The 26,262-nt window shown below is 44.1% G+C and overlaps 3 protein-coding genes and 1 pseudogene across 8 annotated transcripts; 2 read left to right on the top strand and 2 right to left on the bottom strand.

Moving 5' to 3' along the window:
• The first annotated feature begins 885 nt into the window (after positions 1 to 885).
• Positions 886 to 1,673, top strand: LOC136470521 (ALBINO3-like protein 3, mitochondrial). Its single transcript, XM_066468342.1, has 5 exons — positions 886 to 963; positions 1,057 to 1,173; positions 1,265 to 1,320; positions 1,410 to 1,527; positions 1,599 to 1,673. Exons 1-5 carry the CDS (start codon positions 886 to 888, stop codon positions 1,671 to 1,673), a joined length of 444 nt encoding a protein of 147 aa, XP_066324439.1.
• A 928-nt stretch (positions 1,674 to 2,601) lies between these two features.
• Positions 2,602 to 8,554, bottom strand: LOC136477981 (adenylyltransferase and sulfurtransferase MOCS3-1-like). Of its 2 annotated transcripts, none has more exons than XM_066476289.1 (11): positions 8,178 to 8,553; positions 7,829 to 7,921; positions 7,549 to 7,604; positions 7,197 to 7,261; positions 7,019 to 7,093; positions 6,849 to 6,927; positions 6,632 to 6,670; positions 6,441 to 6,549; positions 5,913 to 6,031; positions 3,299 to 3,418; positions 2,602 to 3,223 (listed from the first exon to the last, which is right to left on the bottom strand). In XM_066476289.1, exons 1-11 carry the CDS (start codon positions 8,467 to 8,469, stop codon positions 2,855 to 2,857), a joined length of 1,416 nt encoding a protein of 471 aa, XP_066332386.1. In that variant the 5' UTR covers positions 8,470 to 8,553; the 3' UTR covers positions 2,602 to 2,854. The 2 variants fall into 2 exon arrangements, with proteins under 2 accessions (XP_066332386.1, XP_066332387.1); XM_066476290.1 differs by having other exon boundaries at positions 3,056 to 3,223; positions 3,299 to 3,435; positions 8,178 to 8,554.
• Positions 8,555 to 14,540: 5,986 nt separating this feature from the next.
• On the top strand, positions 14,541 to 17,683 carry LOC136474667 (nucleolin 2-like). 5 transcript variants are annotated; one of them, XR_010762989.1, is made up of 5 exons: positions 14,541 to 14,952; positions 15,043 to 15,133; positions 15,944 to 16,040; positions 16,643 to 16,734; positions 16,808 to 17,683. XR_010762989.1 is itself a non-coding variant. In XM_066472230.1 (5 exons), the coding sequence occupies exons 1-5, from the start codon at positions 14,920 to 14,922 to the stop codon at positions 16,872 to 16,874; spliced, it is 393 nt and encodes a 130-aa protein (XP_066328327.1). In that variant the 5' UTR covers positions 14,541 to 14,919; the 3' UTR covers positions 16,875 to 17,683. The 5 variants fall into 5 exon arrangements, 3 of the variants coding, with proteins under 3 accessions (XP_066328327.1, XP_066328325.1, XP_066328326.1); XM_066472230.1 differs by having other exon boundaries at positions 15,931 to 16,040; XR_010762990.1 differs by lacking the exons at positions 16,643 to 16,734; positions 16,808 to 17,683 and adding an exon at positions 16,114 to 16,551.
• A 1,210-nt stretch (positions 17,684 to 18,893) lies between these two features.
• LOC136470519 (uncharacterized) lies at positions 18,894 to 25,651 on the bottom strand (annotated as a pseudogene).
• Positions 25,652 to 26,262: the final 611 nt, after the last annotated feature.

The raw sequence follows: 26,262 nt of genomic DNA, 5'->3' as shown, positions 1-26,262 counted from the left end.
CAAAGTTATGCTTGTATCGGCAATGTCGAAAGGATACCAACGCTGAGGCTTACCACAAGAAAACATTAGGCTCACATAAGCTCAAAGCCAATTCATTTGATTCAGTTGACATCCACAATGTTCTATAGCATGTTTAGTTGCCTGCATATAGTAGAACCAGACTCTGGAGATGCAATTTTAGAGCGTTTGGTTGTCTATACGGGACTTTGGACCTGGCTCTCCAGATGAAAAAGCAGCACACAGCCTAGCTCATATGGTGCAACGCAAATTTTCTTAATGACACTAATATATGATCCTAAGAACACCTTGAAGGAGATACCAAATAGCCCACAGCAGATGGTATGATAATGCAACGGCTGTCAAGAACTCCGAAGAGGTTGCTTAGAACAGATAGATGTGTAAACTCCAACAGGGAAAAAAAAACGCTTATGAATTGCCCTTTTTGTTTGTAATTTCCTATTTCTATCCTTTGAGCAGATCAGGTTCCATGCATTTTAATTTGAACAAGCTTGATGCGGTGAAGTCAGCATTGTGTACTTCATGTTACATCCTACTCCCTCCGTCCGTCAAAGAAAGCAATTCTACGTTACTGAGGCCAGATTAGTGACTGAGCAAGATTACCTGCATGCCCCTACTTTATTCCGCTGGCAAACGCTCGCAGGCGCACTATCGGTACACGAGCGATGTCAATAAAATTGCAGGTGAGAAGGTGGGCGGAGAGGAGGTGTGTGTGGCTGAGAAGGGGCATGCAGCTGTGGACGTACGTGAAAGCCGGACCCACTGCCTAGCTACCCTATGCACCTACAAGTATAGATTGCATTCTTTGTTGGACAAGGCCAAGGAGCTAGAATTGCATCCTTAACCGGATAGAGGGAGTATTTTCAAATGATTAAATCGCAGCAATTGTCCTTGAGAAGTGATGCTGCCCGCAAGCTGTTGGGATTGCCAGATACTAGAGCTCAGGTTGGTTACAGAGCGCAAAAGTCACCTCTTGAGGTACCTGAGATGATGCAGGCATGCCTGAATCATGATGCTGAAGTTATCATGAATTTACAGAGGTCACAGCTTAAAGATGCTGACCTGCAAATGAAATCGATGTCATCTGATAAGGGAACTGCCAGTGAGAGTACAACTCCTAATTTTGCAATGGAAAGTATGGAAGGAAATATATCTGTGTCCAGCTCACCTGAGGAGCACAATTTTTTGTCTTGGAATATTGTTCCGGTATGAATTCTGATGCATATACCTATATGTTTATCATTAGCAAGCATTACAGTATCTGGGGATTGGCTGCCGAGATCAAGCTCTTCCACTGATCAGGTAAGTCGGTGTTGTGCTTTGTCTGATCAATTGTTGGCTACCGCTTCCATTTGCAAACAATGGGAGGTGGTGATCAATATTGCACACAGGACAGCAGTAGAGAGAAACCCAGATCTGTCTACGGCGTTGATTGGAATGGGACAAACCCTGTTCTCAAATAGATTGTTTCCTGAAGCTGCAGTTTGTTTTGAACATGCTATACCAAAGGTCTGTTGTTACCTCAGATAATTTTCATGATCTGAGACAGTAATTAAGATTCAATGCCCTCGATTGTGTAGATTCAAGAAGATGATCCTCTGCTTGTGCTTGCATATTTCGAGGCAGGTCTTTCAAACGAGCGTCAGGTAGAGTAATGCTACATTTGGAATAACAGTGAACAACATAAGCATCACTTCGGTTTCCAATACCTCCGAAAGAATGTAAATCTCGCTTTTCGAGGTAAGATTAGTGTAGGTGTGAAATTACATATTTACTCCTCCTCCATCATTCTCCCCATAGTTAGAAACTAAAAAATAATCAATGCATTCTAGAATGTTCTTCCATGGATAGATAAAAGTAGTGCTATTTTAATAGGTGGGTTCCATTAGGCCTTCTTCCTTTCTTGTCGTTCCTGCAAGGAACGATTCCTAGGAAGCTTGGCCTATACAAATTGTATAAGCATTCCAGCCAAGAACGGTTCCAGGAAGTCATTCCCTGCATACCGAACATGACCTTAGAAAAGTATTAAACACCAGGTCATTGTCGTTCTTGGGAAGATCTACTTTTGCAACATCAAGATGAAACATATGCAATATACATCTGAAACATATTAAACATATGATTGCAAATATATGCTCATCTACTTTTGCTGCCGCCCAATGGAGCTCGTTGACAGGGGAGCACAGCGCAAGACGCAGGGCGACGCGTGATGCGAGGCACGAACTGGGGCGCGAGGAGCGAAAGGCGCGCAACTTGAGGCATGGGTGGGGTGCGCGGCACGAGGCAGGTCTAGCTTGAGGCGCGAGGAGCAGGGGCACGCGACTCGAGGCGGATCTGACGCGATGCGCGAGAAGCAAGGGCGCGTGATGCGAGGCGGGTCCATCCCGTCCAGAAGGGCGGACGCCCTGAGGGTATCATTATCGATAAAAAAATTTATTCCCATCGTCAAATCTTATTTTGATCTGCTGCTTTAAAGTAATTTTGTAGCTCAAACTTATAATCTTATTTTGTCCATGGCATGAGCTATCACGGATTTAACATACAAGTCTTCCATGATGTTGTTTTTGTGTGTGTGTGTTACAAGTACACGGTGTTGTAAAATTAGTACTCAAACAATAGTATCAGAGTTCTCGTTCTTGCAACAGCAGCAACTCTGGCGACATTCACACTGTCAAAAGGTACGAACTCAAACAAGTAGATCATTCTTAAGCCGAGAAGAATAGCTAACCGCGTGGGAAACAATCTTAAACTCACTCCCACAAACTCTGTCCTATGTAAACGTTTGACCTTAATCGTGAATCCTCATAGGAAGCATATAATTGTTACATCCATTTCGCTAGTACACAGGGAAATCAGGAGCAACATCTCGTCCCCACGCCTGCAGCCCACCGATGATATCCTTCGCAGAAGCAAATCCCTTCTCGTGGAGAAGCTTGACGGCTCTCTGAGAGTCATTGCCTCTTCTACACAGGACAACCAAGGTTGATGCCTCTCCTGTTTCCTTCAGTGAGGTTTCAAGTGTAGGTAGCTTCTCTTCCAACATGGAGAGCGGGATGTTCAGAGATGGATAAATTGAAGCTATTTGGAAGTGATGTGCGGGTCGTATGTCCAATAATAGATGAGGTTCACTATTGTCAACCAGTTTTTTGTAATCTCTGCAAGTGATTCGGGCGCTCTCTGGGAGTAGGTTCACACTTGGTGCTGCCTGCAGTAAATGTAACAGTCGATGAGGACAAAGATTTATTCTCGATATGATCTGAACTGCATCCATTCACATTACCTTATCAGACATTGGTGATTGAGTGAAGTTCTCATAGTCAAACTTCTGAAAATCTTGTTCTGTGAAAAAGGAATTTTTGCCACAATGGGTGCAATCTGGAGAGCTTCCACGAAGCTTAACCTGCAAATATGCATATACTTGATAATGAGCTATATTAAGACAGTCCTATAGCTATGCGTCCAAGCAATGCAAACAACTTCGAAGGATCAGAAGATGTTAATAATTTGCAGGATGACCAGAACTACAGTGATGACCATAATCCACTTAATGGCAGACCACCTGCAAATAGGATGAATACTCAAACAGGGTTTCAAATGCCATTGGCGACTGAAAATCACAGTAAGTACTGGGAGAAGAAACCAGGCAAAATCATGCGGATGCTTTGGTGGCTACTTCTGATAGGATTACGGATCCTATCGCGTAGATCACGGAGTCTGTAGGGGTGAGAGGGAGGTGGAGCTGGCTGGGAACCTCGCTGCCGGCGGCTGGGCCGTGGTGGAGGCTGGACGCGGGCAGCAGGGAGGAGGGGCAGCTAGGGCAACTTTCCCGGCTCCCTAAGGAAGCCGGAAACAACCATGGCTGGATCCTACGCCGCTGTGCCCTTCTCCACACCGCTCGGCGCACATCCCTGGGCTGCGCCGGCCCTGTTCTCCGCACCGCCGCCGGACGGATCCTACGCCGCCGTGCCCTTCTCCACACCGCTCGGCGCACATCCCTGGGCTGCGCCGGCCCTGTTCTCCGCAGCGCCGCCGGCCAGATCCTACGCCGCCGTGCCCATCTCCACGCCGCTCGGCACACATCCTTGGGCTACGCTGGCCCTGTCCTCCGTAGCTCCGCCCGTGTTCACCACCGCCACAGCCACTGTGGCGCCCTTGCCTGCGCAGCAGCTTGCACCTTCCACAGGCGCCTTCGGTGAGTGGATGGCAACCTTCAACCTCCTGCAGCGCCAGATGGACGTCCTCGCGACCCTCGTCCATAACATTGGCGCACAGCCGGCGTCGGTGCCCTCATCGGCGGGCGCGCAGTCGGCGGGCCTCGTCCTCGGCGTGCCGGTGCCTCCATTCACAGGTGCACAGCCGGGCGATCAGATCGCCACTGCGGCAGCAACCGTGCAAGTGGCGCTTGCGCAGAAGAGTGATTGTCAGTCTGCGACGGTGCGATTACAGGCTGCAGCACGCGGCCTCCTAGCGCGGCGCCGACTGCAGGAGATGCGCCGGCAGATGCATGAGGCGGCCTTGACGGCGATCGACCTCGGCAAGGGGGGGCACGACCTCGCCCCGTCGAACGGCCAACAACAACCGCGCCGACCCGTTGCTGTCTCCAGGCGCGAGCATGGTGCTGTTCCCGCAGGCGGCGCACTCCAGTTCTATGGGAGTGATGATAGAAGAAGCGCACTCCTCTTTGTCACCGGCGGAGACGCACTGCCTAGCGCTGTCGCGTTTCGCTGTCGGCCGCCACGAGGTCGTCTCCGCTGGTCGCTGTTGCAATTGATTCCAGACAGCCGTACCCATGCAACCCTCTCGTTTCGATGGTCTCCATGGGATCCAGGCGGCTACACGAGCCTGTCCAGCACGCGGAGGGTGTCTGCCGCATCTTCAGGATTCAAGAATAAAGAGTCGAGTTTATTTGAAATAAGCCGAGATGTAAAAGGCTTGTTCTTAGGTGTTCAGTTTGTGTCTAGTGAAGCCATAGTTAGCATCATTGTTAGGTCGCAGCTCGAGGACGAGCCGCATGTCCGGGTGGGGAGTAGTGTTAGAGGAGTCAAGGGCCTATTGGGCCTTAGTCCGTTAGGGTTAATTAGTCGCTTGCTTAGGAGTCAAGTAAACCTCTCTATATAAGGAGAGGGGATGTATCAATCTAATCAAGCAAGAGATTAGAAGGAAATCCCTTTCTCTCTTGCCGGCCGTGGGCGAAGCCCCGCGGCCGGCCTCCCCCAGCGCCCTTGCAGCCCTAGCCGCCGCCGCTGTAAACAGTACCCGCGGGCACTGTAGCTTCACGGTACTGTAGCACGCCCTCTCATCTCCATCCCAACTGGCCACGTAACAACTTCACAATTAGATTCCTTTGAAGTTAGAAGGCTTGTAACACTAACTACTGGTGCTGGGAATAGGTTCATTACCAGCTTTATGCGAAGGTCTGGGAAACATTAAAACAGGGGGCTCTTAAACCCTGCTAGCAAAAGCTATGTTCCCAGAATCTAAATAGCTCGAAGGTATTATATATTGGTTCAAAAGCACAAAACTAAACTTTATGAGGCACAATCAAGATGTGACCATCACATATAAGGATACAACAGAATAGAATGTAAAGGTTGTTCCCATAAGAAAAGAGTCAAAGTTTCTCACTAATGCTGAGAATGGTCCTACAAAGGATTACATTCTTGTGAGAACCAATTTCAATTCTTTTATACTAAAACATGATTGGCAACATGATCCTATCCCACTACTGTAATTTATGCACCAGACTCGAATCTGCGATAAATATACTAGAAAGAAGGTGCAAGTTAAAACTAGATAGGAGGATGCAACATTGCCATCCCCCGATGGTGCTGGGATTAGGGTGCATTGTGACCATGCATTCAAAGACAATAAATTTATAGAGCGAAGTCACATACAATTCTAATACGAGCAGAGAGTGCGTCAAATAGTAGCATTCTTCCGCATAGGGGTTCACCAACACCAGTTGCAACCTTTATAGCCTCCAGAGCTTGTAAGCAACCAATCACTCCCGGAACTAGTAAACAAAACAGTAGTTAGTACACCAGTGCGAAACTATGTCTAATAAAGTAACTAACAGGGCACTAATCATAGATAGCTGCAAAACTCAAAAACTAATTATACAAATAGCTAACTTAAGTGAGGTGTCTACACTGATTTCTTGTAAAAGCACAGTATACCACCATATTTAAGAAAATCATGAAGAAAAAGCCACTGAATAATTAAGGATTAATATGAACATGAAAAAAGATTAGTTACACAACATTGGAGCCACGAACTCATGATTTAAAATCTCCTATTTGGGCTGAAGTCCACATCATATAAACAGAGAAGTTTGATGAATTTTAAACAGTTTGAGAAAAAAAAATCTAAGCAAGATTTTGCCCACTGTACTAGTAATGACGAGCTTCTACAGTGTCACCTACCAACCCCAAGAACACCACTGTCTGAGCATCTCTGGCAGGCTGCCACAGGTGGTGGACTTGGAAAGAGGCACCGATAGCATGGACTTCCATTATGATGATAAACAGTCAACTGTTAGAGAAGTCAATGAATGAATCAAAAATATAAGGTGAAGTGAAAAAGGTGCAATCTCTTTGGCAAGAAAGATGCTTGCCTGCCCTTCTAAACCTAATGCCGCACCAGATACAAGTGGCTGCAAGAAGTAGATCAGATGTAAGTGATTGATCAATGGATGATTACAATCAATAAACAGTTATTACACTATATCATATTTGATGGGGAAATTTACTTGGCAACAAGTTAACATGGAAGAGCAAGAATTCCATATCAAGTATAGCGTGCATCACTTACAACAGCAAAGATAAAGTTACCTTGTTCAGCAGAACACAACAATCACTGATCATATACCTAGTAGGAAGGTTGTCAGTTGCATCAACAACTATATCATATCTGTGGTTGTTTTAGTTAATGCTGAAAACAAGAGTGTTGCCTTTGAGAAGAAAAATTACTGTATCTATCATAGCAGATATTGTAAGGATACTTCCGCACAATCTCCAAAGCATTGCATGGCTGCAGAGTATGATGGTGCTCTACTACCTTGATAGAGGAATTAATCCTGATTTGAGACAGCATATGTGATATGGTGAAATAGTAGCATCAAATAGTACATTTGGTTGGCAACCAATTCAGAGAAAACTTCCAAAAGGATAGTTTCTTACTCACGGCAAGCATCAGCTGCTGACTTCACTTTTGGTTGTCCAACATATGCTTCTTTATGAATTACCTAAGAGAGGTAACAAAAAAACAAGGTTATCATTGATATGTACGACTGCCACAGATTAAAATAACCAATTTTGATCATGGGTTATGTTCAAAATCGTTTTATCAAGTGTTCTCTCAGTGCACTACAAATTTGCTAGCTTATGCGTGCATATTTATATTTCCCTTCTAATTAAGTTACCAATAACAACAAGAATACATCATGCAGATGATTCAGTGTTTAGATATATTCCAAAGAAAATATTGAGAACGCTAGATAAGAGGGACAGAAGACATGCCAAATTATTTCACCTGTCGATGAAGGTTATTCAGTTCAACGTCATCACCATCCACAATGCCCAAGCAACCTAACAAGATAACAGGCTGTAAGCAACGATACATTAGTGAATGCAACAAACTACGGAATTGGAGCCCACCATCATATTCACTTTACACATATAAGATATAGAAAAAAACTTTGTCAAGAAGGAGAAGGACCACGTCTAGAAATCTGTCTTATCACTAAAGAAATATAATTTGTTCCTTGAGAAACTAAAGTTAAACACAACTTCACAGCAGAGAGAAAATTTACCGACGCCACAAGCTGCTAGATACGACGCCACGGGAGAGCCCAAACCTCCAGCCCCAACCACTAAAATCGACGATTGTGAAAGCTTCCGCTGGCCTGCCAGATAGATGACAAAGGATCAGAGTATCAGCCGAAACACGAGCTTGCTACACTGCACCTTTTTTTCCCAGCAATGTGCTGCAATTGTGATGACAGTATGACACATCGGAAGCAGAAGAGGCAAGCAACTATATACTAGTAGTAACCAAGAGAAAGGGGGCAGTTCTTGGAGCAACATGGAAGCCATACTAATGGAAGCAAGCTCGAGATTTTGGAAACAGCAAGCCGTGCTGATTGAAACGAAACAACTGACCTTCGACCCCGAAGTCCGGGAGGAGGAGGTGGCGGCTGTACCGGTAGATCATATCCGCCGGGAGGCCACCGTCCGGCGCAAACCCCACGCGGCTCTGGCACGCGACACTTCCGCCGCACGCACCGTCCCCTACTCCTTTCCCCGCCGCCGCACCGCTGACTCCCGCAGGCACCGCCTCGAGCTCCGATTCCAGCAGCCGTATCCGGCCGTCGAGGTCCTCCCGCTCTGCCCGAAGCTTCTTCAGCTCCCGCTCTATCGCCTCCCTCCTGCCGCTGCCGCCGCCGCCGCCCATCCCTCCGCACCTGGACGCTTTGCTCAACTGCTGAACCGCCGAAATTGTCTCGCCACAGCCGCCGAAATTAACCAACCGCGTCTTCCCACGTGGGGCCCGGCCTTGCTCGGATGCAGTCGGACTTCTATGGTATCGGGTAACTTAAACTAAACTCTACCTTAATTCTGGCCTAAACAAATACGGTAAAAGCTCGATCCAGTAAGAGACCACTTGCGTTAAGAGGCGAGGTGGTAATGACCGTGTTTGTTTCCGCCGAAAGTAAATATTGTTCCTTGCACCTACCGATAGTTGTGTTCTAATTTGTTAGTAAATCTAGCTTTCCATCATTGCTACAATGTAATTGTTCATGTTTCCTACCGTGCTTTCTTTTTTTTTCCTTGCAAATTCCTTCTGTATTGGCTGACAGAAAAGACATTGCATCATTAGAGTACTCTGTCGACACCTCAGGTTGATGGCTATTTCTTAAATTAAGCTTACGTCCTATGCTCTTATACTCTTACGAGACCTATGATCTATACTTTGTGGCTAATTCCCTCGCAGTTATGGAGCTAATGCTCTAGCTCTTATTTAGCTCCATTATCTACCATCGTTAGCATAGAATTTTCACATTTATTAGAAGCTGACTTCATGTTATTTTCATGTTGCAACATATATGTCGACTTCTCATGAAACATGTGGCTTACCGGGCTACAATTTGTTTTGTACACGATCATTATTTTGTTATTAGATCTATGTTTTGTCCTCTTATTTTACTCTGTGTTTGTGGAGGTGTTCACATTACCTTTTTTGCTTCATTATAAGCTGGCATCTTGGGGGCTTCCACGTTATAGACACCCAACTATATCTTCTACAACTAAAAAGAATAAAATGTAAACATCTTTTGGTATGATATTTGTTTTGGTTCTTCCGTCTGCCCACCCCGTGCAATACTCCGCGCGATAGAAAAAGAATCTGTCATCCCTACGATCCCCACCTGCTTTGAAGAAAACAAATCGATCACCTGAGGCCACATGTCATACATGGAAGGAAACAATAATCATTTACTATTTTTTCAAATAGTGGTCTTCATTTCAGAGCCCTTTATGCAGTTTAATAATAGCTGGGGAGCTAGGCTTGCGAGAACTTACTCTTAATTGGGTTGCGAGCTAGGGACGTAGCACTTCAATAGATGTCTTGGTTGAGTTCTACAATTGCCAAAAATTGATGGTGCTGATAAGATTGACAATCCTGTAACTCTGATGTACCTTTCTTTTTAAAAAAAAAAGAGGACAAAAGCTACTTATGGTCGAATCCATGTTCTTTTATTGTTTTGATTTGATGCCCACAGCCCACGACCCACATGTTAACTTTCAGATGTGTTTGTAAAGAATCAAAAGGAGTTGGCCTAATGCCAATCTTTCTTGTCGTCTTTTCCATTCTTTATATTTATAATAGGTAGCATGTCCGTGCGTTGCTACGGGATAACTAACAATTTATACTAAAAACACACGGATCTCATGATAAGATAACAATACTATAAAAATTAAATACCAATGTTACGTGACATTTAATCCAAAAAGCAAAGTTTATGGATTTAACATAGTCACGGAGTGCGCGGCGTCGTAGGCTTACAAACTCTACTTTATAGACCTTTCCGTGATGCGGTTAAGATGATGTTTTATATTGGTAGGAAAAAATATTTGATATCCATTTCTTTCATTGTAATCCATTTATCTGGATAATATTTGAGGTGAGGGCACGGTTGTAGTTTTTAGTAGCTTTGCGATATTGTCCGAAGCTATGAGATGATTAATGTCTTGCAATGATCCTTTCATTAATTTAGTTTTCTATCTATGTTTAATTGTTTATTCAGTCTATTTTATAGGCACGCCGGTAGATAATGGATGACAAAATTCAAGCATCCATAATTTATCTCTTTGACTTTGAGCATGAGTTTTGTTTTTATTTTTTAATTGATATATTGTCCTTTTGTTTTTACCGTAGCGTTAGCACGGACATGTATGAAAAACGAAGATGTCTTTACACTGCAGAAATCTTTCAAGAAGATCATGCATAAATTATTCTTGTATTGAATATTATATATATACAATCACCTAAATATTCTAATTAAACTACAAAATTTTAAATTAGGATACGAGGTAAGACATGCAAACAGATATTTCAAAACTACCCGTAGAGTCCAAAGAACTTAATAAATAAATCCTTCTGGAGGCAATGCAAATTCTCTCTAATCTTTCATTTGGTGTAGGTAGTGTTATCATAGTACCCGCATGTATTCATGAAAAATAAATTATGGACAAAACGTGAATATTTTTTGGTGCGACATTTCAACATGGGTCCATCGTTCTGTTAATATCCTTGAGGCAGATCAAATAAAGAATAAGAATCCTTCTATGAGATTGCTCATAAGAGACTTAAGCTTATATCTGATCATGGTAATCTTGAATTGCTTTGCATCAAAAGCATCGGCAATGATAAACGAGGACATAGGTTTTAGTATGCATAGTGGAGGAAAACTCAACCTTGGCCTTCTCAGCAGTTTTTCTGATCCTTTGCAGTCTAACTTATCCTTACTCAGATAGTCAAGAGGTGCACCATAAAATTATGCACCACTAAGAAAAGTGTCACCATTGGTTGCCTTGACCTAAAAAATATGTCGAAATTAAGAATTACAACACCTAATTCAACATCTTAGAATAGACCCTGAAGTGGATACCTTATTCTACAATATATGTCTGTGTGGAATAGTCCTAAAGCCACACATATTTATATGGTGAGTATAACATACTTTGTTTTAAAAATTTATGAGAGATTTTTTAAGATATGTAATATTATCCATATGACAGGCACTAATATTTACATATATACTCGAACCTGTGTGTACAAGATTATATGGAGATGCAGCGAAACTTATTCATGGATTTATTGGTGCATGGAAGAAATAGATATCGAAGAATTCTTTCTGCCGATATAAAATATTATCTTAGTCATATCATGAAAAAGTCTATACAGTAGAGTTTGTGAGCCTACGACGCCGCGCTCTCCGTGACTGTGTTAATTTCACGAACTTTGCTTTTTTTAATTAAATGTCACTTTAACGTTGGCATTTAATTTAACAGTATTGTTATCTTATCGTGCGATCCGTATGTTTTTAATATAAAAGATTTAGTTGTCCTGTAGCGACGCACGAGCACCCTTTTGGATATCAATATCTTGGTTTCGTACTCCAGGCGGGGTTGTTTGTGCCTATTTCTTAAATCAGGCTTTTCACTGATAAGGATTTCTGTTGGAAACCTATATAAGTGTAGGTTGATATGTAGAATTATGAATTACTAGAACTAGGAACTGAACATACAAAACATATATTTATATAATTGAATAGCAAGTCTATGCAGCATGTAGTTTCAAAGGATGAACCGAAAAAGTGTTAGATTTTAAAGCTCATATGCAGAAATTCTAATAAACATGCAAGGTTCATTATTGTTTGTGTTCTCTCATGGACTTTAATGTTTAAGCCCACAGGTAAAGATAGAGAATGCAACATCAATTAATACTATATTGCTAGCTGATATGAAGATAGAGGGTTTTCCTCCCTATATATATACCAACCCTCTGTGAAAAGGCGTACTAGAACTACAATGTGGAGAGCCTCTAGGTTTGAAAATCCTTAAAGTTGTCAAGTAATTTTTCTTCTTCTTATATTATTCCATCCTAATTAATGGTATAATTTTCTAAACTTTCTATTATGATTTATTCATTTTATTCATTCCGGTACTACTTATTGCCGTGAATGCTAGCTTTATCTCTACTATAATGAACCAATAAAAACTATACTAGGTCTACCAGAAAAATGTCCCCTGTTGAGAACCTCCAATCATCGTGCACCCAAAAAAATACACATAGAAATTTGTCTCCATTAAAATTAAGAACTAAATACCCAAAACAAATACGATGGCGAAAGAAGTTTGACGCCTGGCTTCAAACTCACCCCAACCCCGTGCGCCCCTCCGCCCAAGCAAGCAACTCAAACGCGGGTTCGAAGTTTGCCCACCGCCACACCGTTGGCATTTTTTTCTTTCGGAAAGCCACGCCGTTTGCATCTAATACCGCCCGCTATCAGCGCAAACATCACGCGATCAAACACAGAGCCCACGATCAGCACAAACATCACGTGACACCCGCCCTGAGTCCTCGCCCGGTGTAGCCGCGATGACTCCCAGCCGCGATCAACGCGACGACTCCCAGCCGCCATCAGCTGCTATCCGATTCATCGTCGGACCCTTCTCTGTCGAGACGATGAGAGTTGATTTTCCATTTGTACATGTGGCCACGGTGGATATCCTAGCCGTCGAAGTGTTCCTCGCATCAAGATTCACGTTCGGTTATGTTCCACCTAGGCAAAGCATTCGATTAAGGGAGGGAGGGCAGAATAGGGATTCCAGATGTTGTCCATGAGAAGGGGCGGTAAGGTGAAAAGTTGAAGGGAAATTATCTGTGTGCCATTAAAAAAAGATCGTAACGTCTTGTGAGTCTCTGAAAAAGTTTAGCGGTCTTCAGCGCCACTGCTCCAACTTTTTTGTGTCCTCCATGCAACTGCCGTCAGTTTGGGCTCTAACGCCGTCAAACTGCAGGTGTGAAAAGTCGAAAATACCCTTAGATTTAAATATGTCATTAATTTTTTTTGAGCATCTTAACGACTTCTAATGAAAAAACTCAAAACTAGAAAGTTGCAGATCTGGTCGAGATCTATAATTTTCATATAAAAATTATTTTCATTTAATTCCGCAAAAAAATATGATTTGATATGATTAATATATCTTAGAAAAATCATATCTTTTTTGCGGAATTAAATGAAAATATTTTTTATATAAAAATTATAGATCTCGACGAGATCTACAACTTTCTAGTTTTGAGTTTTTTTATTTAAAGTCGTTAAAATGCTCAAAAAAAATTAATGACATATTTACACTTAATAGTATTTTCGACTTTTCACACCTGCAGTTGGACGGCATTAGAGCATCTCCAAGGGTTCCCTAAAAATTTCTTCTAAAAAGTCCATGTTTCTCAACTCCTAAAAAGGTATTAGAAGAAAAAAGGTCTATCTTCAATAGTACTCAACATTTCACTTAAAAAAATCAAATTTTAGTCCCACTTTGGTTTTTTTTTTGCGGTACTTCTTTTCCAACCCTACGCCGCCGTCGCCGCCTGCTTCCTTCCTCGCGCCCTAGCCTGCAATCCCAGCCGGCCATCTAGTTGTAGCATTCAGCACAGCAGGCCATTAATATCATCTAGTACTAGTAGCATTGAACCACAGTGGCATGCAAGCAAAGCCGGTGTAGTAGTAGTACCATTCAGCACCAGGCGCCCAGCAGCAGCTCATTGCAGGCAATCAGTCGACAACCTTTCCACACAATGGCAGCAGACGAGCACGCAACCACGGGCTCCCTCGGCTACATAAGGACAGGCACGGCCGCCCGCCAGCGGGACTCGGCCGACCAAAGACCGGCATCGGCATCCCAGGGACGGGCACCGGCGGCATCTGCTCGGGCAGGCGTGGCTACGCCAGCCATGGCCCAGAAGGCGACGGCTGCCAAACCTTAGCACCGGTAAAACCAAGAAGACGACAACGTAGATTGGGTTCAGCGATGGATTACCTCCTCCAGACGACTCCAGACGACATCGGCGGCAAAGATCTTGTCTGTATGGCGGCACGAGATGGCGCGAAGGGAAGAAGAAACCGCGCCAAAAGACCGATGGAAACCGCTCGGGAGGAGAGGATACGCGCGTGATGAGGACGATGCGTAACTTTACACGAATTGAGAGAGTTTTTCCCAAATCCTAAAAGATCAGAGTATATATTAAGAGTTGTTGAAAAGGGGTTTTTCTCCGTCTTTCTAAAAAAAACAAGGATTAGAACGATGTTTTGGGAACTCTCGGAGATGTTCTTAGAGCCTAAACTGACAACAGTGACATAGAGGACATAAAAAATTGAAGCAGTGGTGCCGAAGACCTCTTAACCTTTTCAGAGCTCACTGGGCATTGCCATATTTTTTTAATGGCACAGGGAATTCCGCCGAAGTTGAAGCCCCTGTCGCCGGCCATTCCTATCTCAAAAACAAGAAGAGCCTTGGTAGAAGACGAAGCTCGAGCTGCCAAGAACATTTGGAGCTCGGCGATTCCAGTAACAAGGAACACTTCCCACTCGAACAATCGCAGATTGGTCAAGAGCGAGGCAAGGATCGACATCTGGAGAGGATGTCCAGTGAAATCGGAGACGATGGCGAGCCACTGTTCCGGAAAGAGACGCCATCACCGGCGGCTCCTGCTGTTGGAAGTTGCTGCCGCCCGCAAGAGTATAGAGGAGAAGATGAGCTACGGTGATGTAGCGACAGGACTGCAGGACGCCAGGCCGCCTTCCAGGGCGGAGCAAACAGTGCAAATCGATGGGGAATGGAGGGCTACAGTCCACGATTTGGAGAATCCGTTAAGTCTCGCTCTAAATATTGTTTTTTTTTTTGCTATATTCTGTTCCACCACTTCTTCACGATTTGGGAAATGGCATCCTGAACACAGGTTCAGCTAATTGGTGTTCCTCAACACAGCAGGAAAGGGGATCCAGAGAACAGTGAAGTCTCTGTTCCAGTAGAACGCCAATTCGGACAAGGTATAAATTCTAATATAATCATTGTTAGTGGTAAATGTGTGACTATTTTGGATTCAGATCTGAAAACGTATAGATGCGTCAAGAAAACAATGTAATGCGTACTACAATAATCATAATAACTTAGCTGTAGACATTATTTGGCTTAATTCCAACATGTAAACTAAAAATGGTGTTGATGCAACTAATATAAAATGTCTTCTTGTTCTGGAGGGATTGGGCATTGTACAAGCCTGCAAGATTTATTGATAGGGTTCACCAACGGAACATTATGCATAGTCAATACTCGGCAAGAACATGTAGTACAAGGGGTACCATTAGCAGAGGGTAGTTGTTTTGAAATGGAAAGAAAAGATTACTACTCTAACGCAGAATGTGAATTTGGAGCACCAGAGATATGCTTGGAAGAGGGTTATGTAGAGAGTGAGCAGGACAATGAGCATGAAGAGTCAAGTGATGGAGCTGATTCTGCAGATAGTGACACTGATCATGATGAACCAATTAAAGATAAGATTTATCCAAATGAGAGATTTGGAGAGTGTTGACTGGGATATCAAGAACTGAGATTTGACATCGATTGTTTGTTACATATTTGTATTATAGTTTCACATGTTGTTAATACCTTAGTTGTCAATTGCAACGGCCTTTTGTTTTTTCCCTTGATATATACTAATAAAGAAAAAAATACTTGTTTAATGACATCAGTATGCAGTTCCTCTTGTGCTTAATAGGAAGCTAGTGTATGAATGAAGTTTTGGCTTTTCATTTGATTTCTACTATAAACTTCGTACTACAAAAAGGACCTGTTTGCAGGTTAAGGTCCAGCCCAAGAAGGTTATTCAACCACAGAAAGACACACAATAAACAGGAGTCCAGTGATGACAGCAGCTCTGAGAGCTCCTCAGATGATGTAAGCAATGTGCACTTGCTTTTGTTTTTTTTTTCTTACCAACATCATACATACTTATTTTTCCTTAAATTAGGAACCTTCCAAAAAACCAGTTGCTGGTTCAAATAAGCCACCTGCTAGTTGTAGCAGCAGTGACACTGATGATAGCAGTTCTAATGAGGAACCTGCAAGAAAGCCCACTGTCCTTTCAAAGAAGCTTGTCACAGCAGTTAGTAATGGTTCAAAAAATGTTAAGTCTGATAGCAGCAGCTCCGACACCGTTGTAACTATGTAATCTTTTTAATTTTTCTGTCTTGTAAAAACTACAGATAAAACCAAAAAAAGAAGGCAAGGAAAGTGAACCAATTAAAACTTAAGAAAAAAGATTGCAAGCCTTTTGCTCTAAAATTAAGGGAATAATTGTAATTTTGCATAACTAGCTACTGAGTTATTTGTGCATCTATTTAGTTGGGATATAACAGTTCTTTGATGCTCACGAAACTTCTGTAGACACTACGCAAAAGTCGGCACATAATGAAGTATTCTGCAATCTACGTCTTTCTTTAATTTTATGTACTAAATAAATATTAAATGGATGTTTGACAGCTGCCTTATCTTTGCAGCCCAAAACTCCTGCCAAAAGCCAAAGTCAGGCTACTGGTTCAAAGACTATTTTTGATGGGAATTTAGCCTATAGTACAGATCGTGAACAAGTGTAAGTTTGTTAAATGTGCCAAAAAAAATTTCCAAATGTGTTGCCACTAACACCATTTCTCCACATCCTGTAGTAAGGAATTTTTCGAGAGCTGTCGCACTGGGTCACCAGGTCGCGGGTTTGAAGCAACCTCTCCGTAGATTTTGCGAGGGGAAAGCTTGCCTCGGTTTTTCTCTTCCCCAGACTCCACTCATGTGGGAGACTCCGGCACTGGGTCTGCCCTGTAGTAAGGAATTTTTCGAGGAGGCTGGCGAAGTTGTAGATGTTCGTTTGTCTACTTCTGATGATGGGAGTTTCAAGGGTTATAGACATGTTGAATTTGCTACTATTGAAGCTGCTCAGCAAGAGATTCAGGAGGAATGCTGATATTAGTTTCATTTGGAATGTCATCATCCGCAAAAGTCTCCATTCATGTTGACTCACTGACACGACGCATTGCTTGGTTTGCAGGATGTCGTACATGCATTTAAAAGACCCAGATTCCATGGCTAAAGCTTATGAGCTGAATGGAGCAGACCTTGGTGGCTACATCTTGTATGTTGATGAAGCGAAGCCAAGACCTGGTAACAACAGGGACGTGCGAAGAGAGGAAAGATTATGCACTCCTTGACTTAAAAACACATCCTAGGGGATATATTTTGAAGTTCTTTTTTTTAACTCGACATATTTTCAAATAATGGGTACAGAATAGTACAAATCATATATTGCGGGTGTTCTCCAACTTATGGTCTTGTAGAAGTGAACCAAGGGTTAAAAAGACAAGAGATGGAAAAAAATTCAATTTAATAATTTTGGATTGGACTACCGTGTGGACATGTACACTCTGTATGTAGATGAAATGGAAGGAGCTAATGCCACTCACACTTACAACAGGGACGATTGCTCAGGTACAATTCAGATGTACTTTTCATGAAAGGCCTGGAGGACTGGTCAAGGTGCACAGCGTTCCTGAAATCTAAGGCGTACACCTGCAAAAATGAACTCCATGGAGAAATTGGCAGCAGTTTCAAATTAATGGTTTCAGAACCTGTTTCAAAGGAAGCTGTTTGAAATTAATGGGTCAGAATCGGACAAGCCTATACCAGGTCTGCCGATGCTCTGAAAGAATGTTTTCATTAAATGCAAAAGTGCTTGGCACACCTTACAGATTTTTTTTATATATATACAAATGGTCACTCCCACACGTCGAAGAGAATACTCCCTCTGTCCCATATTACCAGTCCCGTAGATAGACAGGAGCAAGTGGGCAAGTGTTCAGGGTCTCCAAAATTTAAGGGCCTCTAAACTTACAGTAAGTACTAATAACCGTGGTTGCCCATGTGTGTGATATCCGTGGTTGGGTCTTCTTACTCCCATCAGGAGTGCGGGAGTGTTGATGCAGTAAGTATTAATAAATTTACAGTAATAGCTAATCTTTTAAATAGAAAAATATGTAGCATATCTAAAAAGGGCTTGCAAGTTGCAATTCCTGATTTATTAATTGGATCAACTCACCAAGGTAAGGCCCAATGACCATGTCCACCAGTCTCCTTGGCAACTTGGCTTCCTTGGTCTGTTCATTTTTCTCTTTGCTATTTTGCTTTCTCGTGCCACGATACTAGGGATGCTAGTGTGTTACTAGTACTGCTCAATCCGTTCTAATTTATAAGATGTTTTGACTTCTCTAGATTCATTGCTTTTGCTACGTACTTATGTCTAGATGCATAGTGAAAACAACTAAAAAAAAGTCAAAGCATCTTATAATTTGAAATGGGTGTGGTACTTTTTACTCTTTTAGCATTAATATTTGATCTGTTCTTAGTAGTGCAAGACCCGTATATATCCTGAAGCTTTATAATTAATTGAAAGTATGTTTTGCTTTTTTCTCAAATTTTAGGGCCCTATCGTGTATTTTGTTCAGGGCCCTCGGCATATTCAGCCTGTTCGGCTGGGCTTATACGATCATGTACGATCGTAGATTATAAACTAAAATATTATTTTTCTCTCACATCAAACCAGCCAGCAGAAAATAATCCACGATCCTTTAAGACGAAACAAACAGACGGATTACTAGTCGTTTTAGGAACCGGCACTAGTACCAATGATTATGGTAAAAGACCTGCATGCCCCTACTCCAATATCCGGTCCTCCATCCCCACACGATATTTTCTCTACTGCGCTCAGCTTCGTCCAGATCCGGACTTCTCTCTCCGGTGCTCCTCCCCCGTACGAGGGCCACATCCGTTGGAGGGAGGGGTCGGTACGGTGAAGAGGTTGAGCACCGGTGTTGGAGGCGAATGACGTGGGAGGGGATGGCGGCGGAGACGATGCACGGTGGGCGGTGGCGAGGGGTACCGGCGGAGGAAGCCCTGCGGCTGTGCCTCCTCCTTGCCTGGCGGCCGCGCCTGCCTGAGGTTGTGGCGCCCTGGATCTCGAGCTGGGCGGCGACCTCGGTTGCGCGTGGATCTGGGCAGGACGGTAGACGGGGAAGAAGGAAGAGGGCGACACCCGCTCGGGATGCGCCGCTCGGCGTCGGGCCACTCCATCTCGGTTGATCCGGTCCGCGCCGACGCTGGCCCGCTCCACCTCGATGGGGGTGCCTGGAAGAGGAGGACGGGGGCAGTGGCGCTGGTAGGGTGAGAAACGAAAGAACAGAGGAGACCGGCTCACGGATGGGAGAAGCTGTAGTAGGCCTGCATCCCTCCTCAGGTGGGACCCATGGTCTCAAACGACCTTCTTTGTGAAATCGTTTTTGAATGCCAAAACGTCCTCTTTTCTGGGACGAAGGGAGTACTCTCGATGATGATGAAGTTTGTGGAAGATGTAGACGTGGCATCACACAAGCTTCCTGTGCCAGTGTACTAGTAGAGCATCATACAGCAGCGTCAAAGTCGAAGAAAAGAAGGTTGCTATAGAAAAAAACATCATGCATGTGCACAGTGTGCATGATCAAAGCTGACGCAAGCCACAGTTGGCAGACTGTGAACAGAACATCATAGAAGTGCCAATCTGAATAACAATTGTTCAAACACAAGTAGGAGGCTTGTTTAGTTCTCCAAAGTTTTTTTAAAAAGTACTACAGTAGTTTTCACATCGAATCTTACGATATGTGCATGGAGTATTAAATATAGAAAAAAAAAACTAATTATACAGTTTGGTTGAAAATCACGAGGAAAACATTTTAAGCTTAATTAATTTATAATTAAATACTAATTATCAAATAAAAACGAAAATGGTACCGTAGCTAAATTCCAAAATTTCCATTAACTAAACACACACTGAGCGAGAACCGGAGGAAGCTAAACAGTGGCACATAAAAGTCCGACGACTGAAGCAAGCCACTTTATTTATTAAGAAGAGACTGGTCGTGACAATTGAACAGAAGCAAAAGGACGAGTAACAGTAGGAAAAGTATGGAGAAAAGTGCAAGCCTATCACGTTACACGTAGTATCCCAAATACAGGAGAACCATTCTAAAGCGATTCACAGTGTCATGAGAATTCAAATATAGAATAAAGAAACACAATTCCAAGCATGGTGTGATGTGCCATACAGGAACACATTCTGCAATACTAATAAATGAAAAATGTGCATAAAGATTCAACATAGAATAGGTTACGAGAGATTCTCCTTCTGTCCCAATAAAAACGTAATTGTAGGACCTGGCATAGAAATCAATATAGTGGAAAAATGACAAAAATACCTCTATATTAGCTCTAAGGACCACCGTCTATGACTCTCTCTTCTGCCTGTAGCGAAACAGTGACGAGAAAAATGGATGATGCTCCGCTGTAGCCTGTGTGTGGGTGGTGTGGTAGATTTTTTTTTCAACGGGACGAAGCTTCTAGATGAGAGCTGAGAGCCACTGTGCTTGTCTGATAGCCTGCTTGACATCCTGAGACCTAGCACTAGGAGCTACGAATACACTTTTCCTAAGATATTTTTTTTGAACCGTAGAATCGTGGTTTTTATGGGACGGAGGGAGTACATCCTAAGAACATTTCTAAAGATGCAAATTCTCATGGTGGGTATTAATGGATCGACTTAATAAACTACCTACGGTTGCATCTTGGAGACTGATAGAACACTAGACACTAACAAAGAGATCGATAATGCAATCTTCAAAAGGCATAGAACTCCTACTTCTGGACAAAAACAATATTCCAGGCCAGCTGTCTTTGCAATGTCAGGCTCAAGCACAACGCGACAAGGACGCAAATATGTAGAAGGAACCGGATCATCCTAAGCGGGCTGCTGTTGGAAAAGCTTGAGTCTCCTTCAGCTAAAGGTTCAGAAGAAACCAGGTTGCCGGTTGCTTCTGGTTCTGTTGCCTCTGGCACTAACAGTACAAACTTAGTCTGAGTGAAGTACTTTTACAGTGCAAACTAAACTTGTCCAGGTACATAGTAGGGAGGCCACTAATCAAGTACAGATTGTAGCATGATACAAATACTAGACCACTAAAATTCCTTAAAATTTAGTCATCGATAGTGATCGGCAGGTTGACAGGTGCTGAGCTGGCACACACATTCCGTACATGTTTACCACTGGCATAATTTTCAGTATTTGTTGAGGCCGAGAATAAAGATTGATTAGCCCTGTCAAATTTATAAGGGGCTATTGCGTTCTTGCCTCTATTTTGAACCCTAATTGTGATTTTACCTCTATTTTCTTTCACTTTGTGTTTTTACCTCTGCTTTTCAAAAACGAAGATTTAGTTTATCCCTACTCCGTGAACAGCAGGTAACGGTGTTAAAAAAATTGATAGATGACAAGTTTGCCCTTCCGAATATTGCGTTTTTGCCCCTATTTCAAACCCCAATTGTGATTTTACCCCCATTTTCTTTCACTTTGTGTTTTTACCACTACTTTTCCAAAACGAAGGCTCCGTTTACCCTAATTCTTAACTCAGTTATCTACATCTGGATCAAAGCAATTAAAAATTAACAAAAGCCCTATGAAAAGACAAACTTACCTCTTATCTCTCGGTCATCTCTATCAGGGTCGTCCCTCTCAACGCTAGCAGGCAGTGGGCGGCTGGGTGCGGCGGCGGAAGGGCAGCGTCGGGCCGTCGGGAGCGCGGCTTAGCCTGACGTGGGCGCACAGCCAGGCACGCGGCTCTGCTTGGTGCGGGCGCACGCGGCTTGGCCGGCGTCGCGAGCGCGCGTCTCGTGAAAGCAGCCGACCATGGAGCCAAAGACCTGCCTCTCTCTCAACTCTAGCGGATGGTTGGGTGCGGCGGCGGCGAAAGGCCAGTGGTCAGCTGCTTTCACGAGAGTTGAGAGAGAGAGGCGGGTCTTCGGTTCCATGGTTGGCTGCTTTCACGAGAAGCGCGCACGCGACGCCGGCCAAGCCGCTCGCTCCCGCGCCAAGCAAAGCCGTGTGCCTGGCTGCGCGCGCCCGCGCCAAGCAGAGCCACGTGCCTGGCTACGCGCCCACGTCAGGCTAAGCCGCACGCAATCGACGGCGCGACGCTGCCCTTCCGCCACCACCGCCGCCGCACCCAGCCGCCCGCTGCCTGCTAGCGTTGAGAGGGACGACCCTGAGAGAGACGACCGAGAGATAAGGGGTAAGTTTGTCTTTTCACAGGGCTTTTGTTAATTTTTAATTGCTTTAATCCGGATATAGATAACTGAGTTAAGAATTGGGGTAAACAGAGCCTTTGTTTTGGAAAAGTAGGGGTAAAAACACAAAGTGGAAGAAAGTAGGGGTAAAATCACAATTGGGGTTTGAAATAGGGGCAAAAAAGCAATATTCGGAAGGGCAAACTTGTTATCTGTCAACTTTTTTAACACCGTTACCCGCTATTCACGGAGTAAGGGTAAACTGAACCTTCATTTTGGAAAAGCAGGGGTAAAAACACAAAGTGGAAGAAAGTGGAGGTAAAATCACAATTGGGGTTCAAAATAGGGGCAAGATCGCAATAACCCCAATTTATAACATATGTATGAGACCATAGATAAAAAAAACTGGAAGAACACTATATATATCATGACTCATAACGGCATATAAAATCAGAAATACTATACAACACATATATGTTTTAGCAAAAAAAACACATGGATTTTTTTTTGTCCCTCTCTCTTTTCAACTGTCTTCTTGGCCTTGTGCTCGTCGCGGGATAGCATTCCAAGGAGCGGGTCGTCGACGTGACGGAGGCCACGCGCGCTCACGCGTTCAGGTCCGATGGACGATGCTCCTCCCTGGTGCTTGCAGTTACCTCTGCTGCCGATTGGGAAACTTTTTTTTTGTCCTTGCATAGAAAAAAATATTTCTTGTGATATGTGGATCTGTGATCTTATGATTTATGATTGTTTGGAGGTAGAAGAAGCCTGGACGTAGAAGGAGGCTGGAGGCTGTTGGATCTTAATTCTATGGTGAAAAAAATCTATGTGTTAAAACTGCATAAAACACGTGGTCGTTGATAGATAGACTCCCGTAAAATTGCATGTTATGCACACAACTTTAGTTCGGTGCGATGTTGAAAGATGTACTAATAATACGATTCCGTTGGCTATAAGTGAGATGAATAATATATTTGTGGAAATTTCACCAGCTGGAAGGCCAATCTCATGATTTTTTTTCTGAACTATATATATAGCTACAAAATAAATTGAGATATGTGTGGGTGGTATAATAGGCTGAGAAAGGGTGATGCGGCAGAACCCTACCAGAGGTAGACACCATTTTGATCAATATGAGTAGTTGCCAACACATCCATATTAGGAGACATAGAGATAGCTGTTATAGATACATCAACATGCATTGCATCTATCTGCCTTGCTAAACTGATGTCCCAGATCTAAGAGTCCCATCCATACTAGCCGAGATGAGCCATTTTCCATCCTCACTGAAGCACAAATCAGTGATACCGTCTGTATGTCCTTCAAATCTACGAACTTCATGGACACCGTATCAAACAATATAAGTACCATATCACCTGCTACAGTAGCAAGAAGGCCTGCCATAAATAGCGAATAATTCTTAGTTGTCTGAAAACTTCCTCATGGGAATACCAAATATGTTGAACACTAGTATACTACCATTTGGCCGGTGAAATGTAATTTTAGTGACAGATTTACCAACATCCAATCTGGATTTCAGCTTGCAAGTTTTAAAATCCCATACCTGCAAGATACACAATTTTATAGTTAATTCAATTGTGGCTGAAATTTCATTGAGACTCTTAAAGAGAAGTTCAAAAGTGAGTAATTTTGATTAAAAAAAACAGGTGGACCATACACAGCTATTCTTGATTGTAGGGTTAAAAGGTTTTGAAGATAATATGGAAATGCAAAGGAAACAATTTAAACAGTTGATAGGACACAGAAAATGAAGAGCACAGTTCTCCGTAATGTTCATGTCTGATCACAACAGGAAGCACACTGCACAACAGAGAGGGTCATACCTTAATATCACAATGGTATCCAGAACTAATCAGCGAGCCATTTGTGGCATCGCAAGCTAATCCAACAACTTCACCGTCATGTGCACATTGCATTGCCAACGAACTGTCAATATCTACCACGACTAAAGCCTGATTGAAGGTTAAATATTTCGATCCAACCAGCTTCAATGCCCAAGATAATAAAATTACCACATGCACTTATCACACAAGCCTGTCAGAAAAAGAAATGATGCTTAGAAAGCAAATAATCAGCGTGTTCGCTAGGTCGTAAATGATCGTGGATTATAAGCCAGAACAGTATTTTTCTCTCACAACAAACCAGCCAGCAGTAATAATCCACGATCGTTTCAGCCGAAACGAACAGGTTGAATAGCACTTGAATTTTAGGAATCACATTTTCTAGTCTACAATGAAATTCCATAGATGCAAAACTTCAAAAACAAGCATTACCTTAACCGGTGTCACAGTGCTTGATGATGGTGTCAAAACATGGTCACCAATAACAAAGTTCTGAAGACGCCATACATATATGCCTGTGGAGTATCCATGTGGCATGTGACAACATTACACCAGTCACGTGCAAGTATCTCAGCTGAAAAAGAGGGGCAGTCTTAAAGGTTAGATTTGCATAGACAGGTATACAAACAGAAGACATGCAAAACAGGCAATAACTTTGATTGAATTATCAGCTGCTGAACTCATCAGAATAGGTTCGTTCGCAGAAGTGAAACTATAGAACCATCATGGGCCTCCCTAATCACAGAATGCAGCCGTCTCTTCTCAAGATTCCATATGCTGATAACGCCAGAAGAATCTCCAGAGGCCAGAAGGGGTTGCCCATCTGGAAAAAGGGTTATTTTGATCCAGGTCATTACAATTTTTCAAGTTTTGAGATATACCGTTACAATTCATCTATTCGGAGATCTGTCATTACAATTCCATCCCTCCCCTGTTCATGCCATTTTCTGCACCTGTTGCGTACGATGACCCACTGTCATACGTATATAGCTACAGAAACACGTATGGACGCGTGCAGGCCCACTGGATGCGCACGAGCACGGCAACTTCCACGACGCCCTGGCCACGCTCGTCACGCTCCAAGCCGAGGCCCGCGCCGCGCTGTGCAGGGAGGAACCGGCCCAGCGGCGTCGACCGCCGCAAGAGCCGCGCCCAGCCGTGGCCGAGGACGTGCGGCCCGGCCTAGAGCGCAGAGCAGTTTCGCCCTGCAGCACAGCCGGCCATGGCGCCGGCACTCCTTCGCGTCAGGATGGGGATGAGGAGATGGAGGTGAAGGGCAGTTCCTCCTCGGCGCCGTCCTCTGAGAAGTGCGCCCCCGTGCGCAGAGCGGAAGATGGACGCGCCGTCCTCCTCAGCGCCGCCGTTGAACGCAAAGAAGTCCAAGTCGACGCCGCTGTCGAACACGAAGAAGAGGCAGTGCAACAGCCACACGAACCACGAGCTCTCTGGGAACCCGGGGCCAGCCCTCACGATGACGCGCTTCTCCAGCCGACCGAAGAAACTCGTCTCCATCTGCGCATGCACCAGCTTCTCCAAGTGTCGCGGAGGAGATGGATTGCCGCCGCGTGCGCACGGGCGGGCGAGCAAGCGGCCACGCCGCCGCCTTGCGTGCATGGGCGAGTGAGCAACCTCGCCGCCGCCGTGTGTGCGAGGGCGAGCGTGGGCATCGTGCTGCTGCCGCAGCGCGTGCGCTAGCGAGCGAGCTGGCCACCAGCCGCAGCGCGTGCGCAGGCGAGCGGGCCGACGCATGGCCCCAACCGACGTAGGACTGGGACTGGGGCGCAGGACCGGTGAGCGGGCCGTTCATTCCATCTGGATGGCGGGGAGGGAGGCAGCGGCGGCGAAATTGAGGGCGCTCCTCCCTCCCGCGCAGGCCTGCGCGGGCGAGCACCGCCGCTCCGCCTCGCGCGCTATCCGCCGTGGGTGAGCGCCGTCGCTCTGCCTTCGCACTGTGCTCGCGCCAAGTGGGCCTGTATGTGTTCTTGTAGCCATACGTGTCTAACAGTGGGTCCTTATACGCGGCAGGTGTAGAAAATGACATGAATGGAGGAGAGACATAGTTATAATGGCAGATCTCTAAATAGTCGAATTGTAATGGCATATCTCAACTCATAGAATTGTAA

This window comes from Miscanthus floridulus, chromosome 8 (assembly GCF_019320115.1).
Source record: "Miscanthus floridulus cultivar M001 chromosome 8, ASM1932011v1, whole genome shotgun sequence".
In the NCBI taxonomy this organism is placed as follows: Eukaryota; Viridiplantae; Streptophyta; class Magnoliopsida; order Poales; family Poaceae; genus Miscanthus; species Miscanthus floridulus.
Note: the sequence above shows the minus strand (reverse complement) of the source record. Positions and strands in the feature narration are given on the sequence as shown.